The following is an 8287-nucleotide window of genomic DNA, read 5'->3' on the forward strand; positions in this document are numbered from 1 at the left end:
ACCCAATATAGCAAGAATTGTGTGCAATTTACAAAGTTTCACCTTAAAACTCTGCCATTTCCCACCTTCTAGCATCATTTTTAATACTTCTATAAACTTTTTCAACTGATTTTGCGTCCGTAGATGTCCACGAACATCTGACATCATGGTAGACATTCCGGACAGTGCCACGGGACCATACTCTGGCGCGCGGCATGATGACGTGTCCGAGAACGCGCCTGCACTTCACGATCAGATCTGTGCTTCGTGGTTCGGAACTGCATTTTCTACTGATCTAGGAACTTTCAACTTCAAAATTTCCCTTGTACAGCTCCTGCACCTATTCTTACTCATTATCCATTAAGTACACAGTACAGTCTTGGAACAATTTTAGCAAAACTGCTATTTATCTTAAAAATGGTATCACCTATTGCCATCACTACTCCCCAAGAGCCACCACCAGCACCAGCTGGAGGACCTTCACAACAAAAAAAGCAGAGTACTTCCAAAGACAATGAAGAGGACCAAGAAGATGAGGTAAAGGAAGTGCCTACCTCTAGCACCCAGAGAGAATCATGGGTGTGGCAGTTCTTTACCACTGTTGGAAGGTACCAAAGGCTAAAGCTGCCAAAGTGAAATGCACTGAGTGCAAAGTTGCAGACTCCCAGGACACTACTGCTACGGGACCACCTCCATGTGCTGCCACACCAAATCCAAAGAAAGCAATGCACTCAGAAAGGTTGTTCCTTTCTTAGCAAGTAGGAGGCTATCTTCCTCCACCTCATCTTCCTCAACCAATACTATAACCACACAGCCTAGTTCTGTGGGACACAAAATCGCACCAGCTACCTTGCAAGCAATAAAAGATGCTGTTGACCCATATTTTTTTTTAAGACAACAGTGCTCTGTATATACTACAACACATCATTCTGCAGAGGGAAGCAATTTAATTTCGAAGTGCTTTTGTAGCGGTAATCAAGGAGCATTATAAACACTGCCCCCTACCTTAGAAGTAGCACATATGCAACATCTTGCCCTGTCCACCTGCCTCTCCATATTAGTGCCTCTTCCCTCTTTTCCCTCCCCTTCTTTCGTTCTAAACTCTCCTGCCAAAAAAATAAATACATCAAAAAACAACAAAAGAAATGTTCCTTTAGGAACCACCTTTCACAGTTAAAAAATAGAACAAAAAAAAAAAAATTAGACTCCATCTACCTTACATTTCTCAGTAAAGTACATACACCAATAAGATTTTCCAACATTTCCATTAACATGTTGTGTTATGCTAATGGGAGTATTGTGGTGTTCCATCCCCCGTTCAAGGGACTGGAACAGTGGATACACGCCTGGCAGCCCAAGTTATCGGTCCAAGCGAAGTGAGGGTGGATAACGAGGTCTTCGGACCATTATCTCCCCATTCCAGCCCCTGCAATGGGGGATGAAGGCCATTAGCACCCCAGGTTCCCAAAGCGGGAACCCGGGGTGCCAATAAAAAAATTATTTTTCTTTCGCGTCCCGATGTAGGAAGGAAAATCCTTTTCCAAGATGGCCACCATGGAAAGGTAAGGAGTGGTTCCATACAGGGCCCTTCTTCATTTTCCATTACAGCCTGCAGAAGGCCAAGAGAGAAACCTGTGACCATATTACCACAAGCACATTTTTCTTCCCTTTCAACTCTATCCCACTTTCGAATACCGTTACCACAAAGCCGGTCCCAAGTGGACATGGCCACTTGAAACCCATGTGTTATCCCTCGTGGTCATGGCCAGTAGCCAGATTGTCCCGATCATGGCCTTATTCCATGACCCAGACAATGTGGCCTCTGCCCATGGCCACAGGCTACACCTCAGTCACCAAAGGTATATCACTATTTTTTGTACCTACATTATGACACTTGTCAAAAGATAAAACACAGGGACGTTTGCAAAACCATGCTTTAAGGTCCTTGCCAATGCTCCTTACACAAGTTTCCTGGAAATACACCCAGGTTTTATTTTTTCAAAAGTGTCAAATGTATGCACATACAAGTGTCATAACTTAGCCCCCACTTGACAGAATCCCACCAGACTTTGCAAAAACATTTATATCTAGATATATAATCTTTTTGCAAACCTTTGTGTAGATTCGTCAAATGGCACCACATTATAATTGCACAATTTCATGCCGTTTCATTAAATGGCGCCAAAGTTATAAGCCACGCAAGAATTGCTTTTTACCAACCCTATAAGGCAGAGGTGTCGGCGAACTTCACAGGACTGTTCGTGAACATCTGGACTGTGCGCTGACTTACGGCGGAAAACACCTGTTTTTTTGCTTCTTGCAGCCATATCCCATCCCATCCTCATCACCCCTCACCTCACCAGAGATTATTTGATAAGTTTGACAAGTGCAATGTTGTGTTTTTTAATATGTTTTTACTGCAATGTCCTGACATCGGCCGCTGTCCGCGAATCCAAGATGGCGGGCGTTTCCAAAAATCTGACGCACTTCATGCTTTTCACCATCCAATCAGAGGGCGCGTCCGATGTCCACGGACACCACGTTGCCTTCCAAGACAATTGGAGCCCTGTCCGCAAACCTAACAGGGAAATGGTTCCGCAGACTGAACCCAGATATCACAAATGTTTTTGGACCTACTTTTTGGAGGTTTTAAAAAATATATACTGGACAGATTTTCACCAAATTTACCAGAGCATGCTTCCGGGACCAAGCCGCCGCTCCTGCCGCAACTTTGGTGAAAATCCGTCCAGCGGTTTGGGCTGTAGACGTGAGCAAAGTTTTTTCTCCAATCAGTCTTTGGAAAAATAAAAAGATGTGGGACCCCCATATAACTTTGCCCCCCCTGACGAAATCTCACCAAACTTTGCAAAAAAATTCAGAGCAGGTCATATACTTTTTTTTGCAAAGTTTTGTGAGGATTGGTCCAGGGGAAGCGAAGTTAAAGCCGCACAAAAAGAGGTCTTCCTATGGATTTAGCAACTTAACCATAACTACAGGACCGCTAAAGAGCACTTTTTGGGTGGCTTAGAACTTTGGCACTGTTCAACGAATCCTCACTCAAACTTTGCAAAAAAAGTATATGGCCACCTCGGTATAATTTTGTGAAGGGGGGGCAAAGGTATAGGGGGGTCCCAACATGTTTTAAATCCCCATAAAACACAATGGCCCTCATTACAACTCCGGCACTAAACCATGGCGCTATTAGCACCATGGTTGGTGCCGGTGTTGTAACAGGTCCGCCATGGTTCGATGGGGAATTACCACCCCATTCCAAGGTTGGCGGGCGGTAATTCCCCATTGAACCATGGCCCTGCCCCATTCCCATTTTCGCCCCATAGGGTTCTATGGGAATGGGGAAGGCGCTATGTACGGTACCGCAAATTGCAGTACCGTACTTAGCACCAAGGTCCCTTTGCGGGTCCCTACTTTAATGGCTGGTGTAGATCAGCCGTTAAGGTCGGGTCCCGCAAAGGGACCTCGTAGTAAGGCGCTAAGTGTTTAACGGCGCCGCAGCCTTTTACGGCGCCGTTAAACACTTAGCGCCAGGGTCGTAATGAGGCCCAATGGAAACAAAAACCGCTGGACAGATTTGCACCAAACTTGTGTGATTAGCGGCGGCTTGGTCCCAAAAGCGTACTTTTGCAAATTTGGTGTAAATCAGTCCAGTTGATTTTTTTTAAATGGCCATGAAGTAGGTTAAAACAATTAGTGATATTTGGGTCCGGTCTGCGGACTCATTTCCTGATTCGGAGTCTCCTCTGACATCACGGTAAAAACGGTACAAAGTCCTTTCATCGCGGGACGTTTTTTCACAGGGTTTTTACAGCAAATTTTTTAACGGAAAAAAACTGATTTTTTAGGGGGTAAGAATAATATATATTTTGGGTGTGGGTGTTCGGGAACATATAAAAATTAAAGTGGATGGGGGTTTCGGGGGGAAACCCCCCCAAAAATAAAAAAAAAATAAAATTTGATGAGTTTTTTCATTGAAAAACCTGTGGTAAAAAAACAGCAAAATAACATCCTGCGATGAAATGACATAGAACCGGTAAAAACATGAAAAACACAACATTGCACTTGCCAAACAAATGAAACAATGGGGGGGATGGATAGGTCCATAAAAAGTCAAAAATCTGGTGTTTTTTTTCTTCTACGATGTCAGTGAACATCTCAGATGTTCGAGGACATTCCTGTGATAGTAACAAACATCTTAGATGAGATCTTCCGGGAGATCCATGCATAGTTCAGTGTTAGAGGGTCTGTGAAAAGCGGTTTTTGGATGGCTTATAACTTTGTTGCCACTCAATGAAACTGCATTCAATTTTGCAATATCATTTTAGACCCGACCCTGATTGACTCTGCAAAGTTTGGTGCTGTTTTGCCAATAGAGCGCAAAATTAGAGGGGGGTGGGGTCCCACAATAATTGAAAGGCTTATAGATTTGGTGCCTTTTGACAAATCTGCACAAAAGATTGCAAAATGATATTTGACCCAGATTTGAATGTTTTTGCAAAGTTTGGTGGGATTCCGTCACGAGGGGGCAAAGTTCGAGGGGGTCTCAACATTTTTAGATGGCTTCCAACTGTTGCTGTTTGATGAATATGCAGAACATTTTTCAGAAAGAATATAGACACAACCTTGAATGTTTGTGCAAAGTCTGAATGGATTTTCTCAAGTGATATACCTTTGGTGACTAAGGTATAGCCTGTGGCCATGGGCAGTGGCCAGATTATCTGGGTCATGGCACGGACATCTGTCCATAACTACAAGGGACTGGCAATGGGGTTAAAGTGTACCTTGGCCACCAGGGATCGGCTATGTGGTAAAGTTTTTCGAAATCGGGCTAGGTTTGAATGGGGAAATAAATTCTGCTCGTGGCTACAGCCCGAAGGTTCTGGACACGATTGCAGCAAACATTCACGAGGAGCATCAACAAGGACCTCAAAGCATGGTTTCGCAAATCTGTTCTGAGTTTTATTTTTTCTAGAGTGTCAAAATCTAAGTACAAACAAATGTGATATAACGTTGGTGTCTGGGCAATGGACCTGGCCCTGAGCTAGGAAAAATGTGTACTCCGATTTACTTATTGGGGCATGCGGCATGGCCGAAGCTCTAGGTTTGAATGGGAAAAAATATTCTGCTTGCGGCTACAGCCTGAAGTGCTGGACTGGATTACAACAAACCTGCATTAGGAGCATCAGCAAGGACCTGAAAGCATGCTTTTGCACATCTGTCCTGTGTAACTTTTCTGAAAGTTAAAAAAGTAAGTACAAGAAAAAGTGAAGTAACTTTGCTGCCTGTGCAGTGGGCCTGGCCCTCGGCAAGGAAAAGTGACTACTCTGATTTGCCTATTGGGGAACACGGCATGGCCGAAGCCCATGCCCCATCGTTTGTGGGGCCTGATCATGACTGCAAGCAAAGAGCACATTATGAGGGTATAGTGGACACTGAACTAGGATGCAGGGTAGGTTTGGTGAGGCTGGGGTCATGGTCAAGCCTCATGCCCTAGGCAATTCAACCATGGCTTGCATCCCCAGCATGCGCTCCTGATGGTGACAAACATCAGTATGCGTTGCAAAAAACATGCTTGTTAAAGGAGTTTTACAGTTCTTTCATATGTGTTAAAAGAAGAATTATTAATAACTTATATACAGTGATGTAACATCATGAAACATTTTCACTCATAAAAACCTATGAAATTCACAGAAAAAAAAACTTTGTTAAAAAAGGGACGTTCTGGTTAAGTTGCACTAATAAAAACCCATGAAATTCAGTGAAAAACGTTGTTAAAAGGACGTTATAGTTACAAGTAAAACCGAAAAAAACAAGAAATTCACCAGTTATGGTAAGCTAAGCAACCATAATTCGCGCAACCAACATGCACTGTTAAGACTACCACCCGGGACATCAAAGATGACATCCCAAATGTCATTGATGATATCACATATGATGTCACATATGATATCACATATAAGATTAAATTTTGATGAAAAGTCCCTAAACAGGTTTGTCTTTATAATGTTGGTAACAAGATGTCAGGGGTAATCGGGAGACCTATCATGGACTACTTAATGTATTAAAGAATGAGCTCATGTAAAGAAAACATTATATTGGAGTGTTGTTGTTAATACAGGAACGTAATCACACATACACATATGCAATGGCTGCAGCATGCACTATAGAAGTACAATATTTTATATCTGGTAATTTTGCATAGTAAAATAATGAATGCTACCTTATTGGAGTTTTGATTAACGTTAAACATGAAATAAATAGCTAACAATTCAAGACTTACTACACACTTGTGTTAGTACAAACAATAAATATGGAGACCGACAATGCATACAAATCGGAGGCACATACAGGGAAACTAAAGTAAGGAAGAAAAAAATTTCACCACCAAAAAATGTCAATAGCATTAAAGTTAATCTTCATGTATACAAATGAATTGTGTGTTTGACGCCTGCTTATTGCCCCGTGTATGTGCACCATGAGCCGAGACCAAACCCTAACGAAAGTACTTTAAGAACACACCACAAGGTTAACGTCTAGATATATAGCACCTTTTGAATTTCCATATTCTGACTGGCAGTGAACAAAAACACCTCACCTAGATATGTCAGTGAACAAAAACAAGTGGCCTAGATATGTGGTGTCATCAGTGACATTTGTGATGTCATCTTTGAGTCCTGTGTGTTAGTCTTAGCAGTGCGAGTTATGGTTGCTTAGTTTATCATAACTAGCAACTTTCTAGGGGGTTTCGGATTTACTTGTAACCATAACGTCCCTTTAACAAAACGTATATGATGTTATGCAGGCCACCTGGTTGTACTGTAATATTGTTGTATATTCACATTGGATACGTGCTATTTGTCTGTGATATAATAAAGTTATGTTCATTCGCATGTTGGGCAACTTCAGTTGCTGCTGGTATATTGTGTTCCCACACACACTGCAATGAATGCTGCCTCTTAAAAAATGTGCTAACTTGGGGTATATGTTGTACACTCCTACCGTGCCCTATCCACTTCCCTCTAGCATGATCTCCCCTTTCCCATGCATGCCCTCTCTCCTGTCTTCCTTGCATTCTACCTGTTGCCTCTCTATTCCTATGTTCCCCTCGTGTCTCTTCCTATCGCCATCGCTTTGCCTGGCTGAACTCAAATTCCCAAGTCTTGCTTCTCATCATAAGCTCCTTGTTGCCCTCCTAGGTCTAGATCTCCCTCGTGTCCCTTCATGTATCCATTCCCAGATAAGTCCAATCACCCCCGTTGACCCGCCATACATATCCTGTGCATTCTTTTGACCCCTCCTAGCTACTCAATAGACCATTCTGTCCTCCCTCTTCATCTGTGCTCCCTCTCTTTTGCTTCCTAGACTATGTTGACCCATCTCACATCCCTCCCCTTCTTCTGCATCCTGGAGCCCTCGCCCCTTTACCTCCTCCATGCTCTCCTTGTATATGCCACCCTCGCTCTCATCATGCCTCTACTAGCTCTTCATAAGCCCCTTAATTACATGTTGCCCACCTCATATGCCTCTCCTAGCCCCCTCCTTCCACCTGGCTATTCCAAATCCTATTCTCCTATGTTGGACCTCCAAGTGTATCCCAAAGACCCCTCTTATGCTCCCTCTTGTCCTTTCACTTGTCCTCCTATGCCCAGCTTCTACCTCCCCCCTGTTGCCCCCTCCTAGCTCCTCGCCCCTCCCCCTCACCTGTCCACTAAGCCGCACGATCCTCTGCAGCCTTCGCTCATCTCCCAGTAGCTCCCGGAGCTGGGCATTGCTCAGGGTACCCAGGCTGCCCCCCGGGGGCGGCCCGGGCTCCGGGGGCCGCGGTAGCTGCGGCTGCGGGAGCATCTCTCTGTATACAGGGGGCCGGGTCCAGCCTGGTTGCATAGTCGCCGCCGAACACCAGGGGGAGCTCACGCCGCGCGTAGGAGCTGTCCAGGGCGCCCGATCAGCACTCAGGAGCCGCCAGGGGGAGCCCACCGGCTGTTCCCAGCCATCACTTCACGGCCACCGTAGACTTGAGAGAAACGTCGTTTCTGGAACTGAGCGCTGAACCATATTTATGCAGTTCGCCATTTTGCAACAATGAGAGTGTCGGAAGTTTAATTATAATCAATTACATATTAATATTAACAAACATTTGAACATTGAATTTCTAATGTCACCTGATTAAACATGTGAAAAAGGAACACATGTTTTGTTTTCTATTTAAAAATGAATACCTATTAAATTTATATATTCAAAATCCTGCTGTAATTTCTTTCATGTACATTTTTCATCACAGCATTACTTTATT

General features: G+C 43.8%; 1 protein-coding gene across 2 annotated transcripts in view; it reads right to left on the reverse strand.

The window, feature by feature from the left end:
* The window catches only part of VPS37D (VPS37D subunit of ESCRT-I), a 326648-nt gene extending 318714 nt beyond the window's left edge, over nt 1–7934 (reverse strand). The window contains exon 1 of one of the 2 annotated variants that reach the window (XM_069614792.1): nt 7696–7934. In XM_069614792.1, the coding sequence (XP_069470893.1) occupies nt 7696–7878 (183 nt within the window). In that variant the 5' untranslated portion in view covers nt 7879–7934. The remainder of the gene's footprint in view (nt 1–7695) is intronic. The other variant, XM_069614793.1, reaches the window with a different exon arrangement.
* Nucleotides 7935–8287: the final 353 nt, after the last annotated feature.

The sequence above is a fragment of the Ambystoma mexicanum genome, chromosome 9, assembly GCF_040938575.1.
Source record: "Ambystoma mexicanum isolate Mex_15411 chromosome 9, UKY_AmexF1_1, whole genome shotgun sequence".
Lineage (NCBI taxonomy): Eukaryota > Metazoa > Chordata > Amphibia > Caudata > Ambystomatidae > Ambystoma > Ambystoma mexicanum.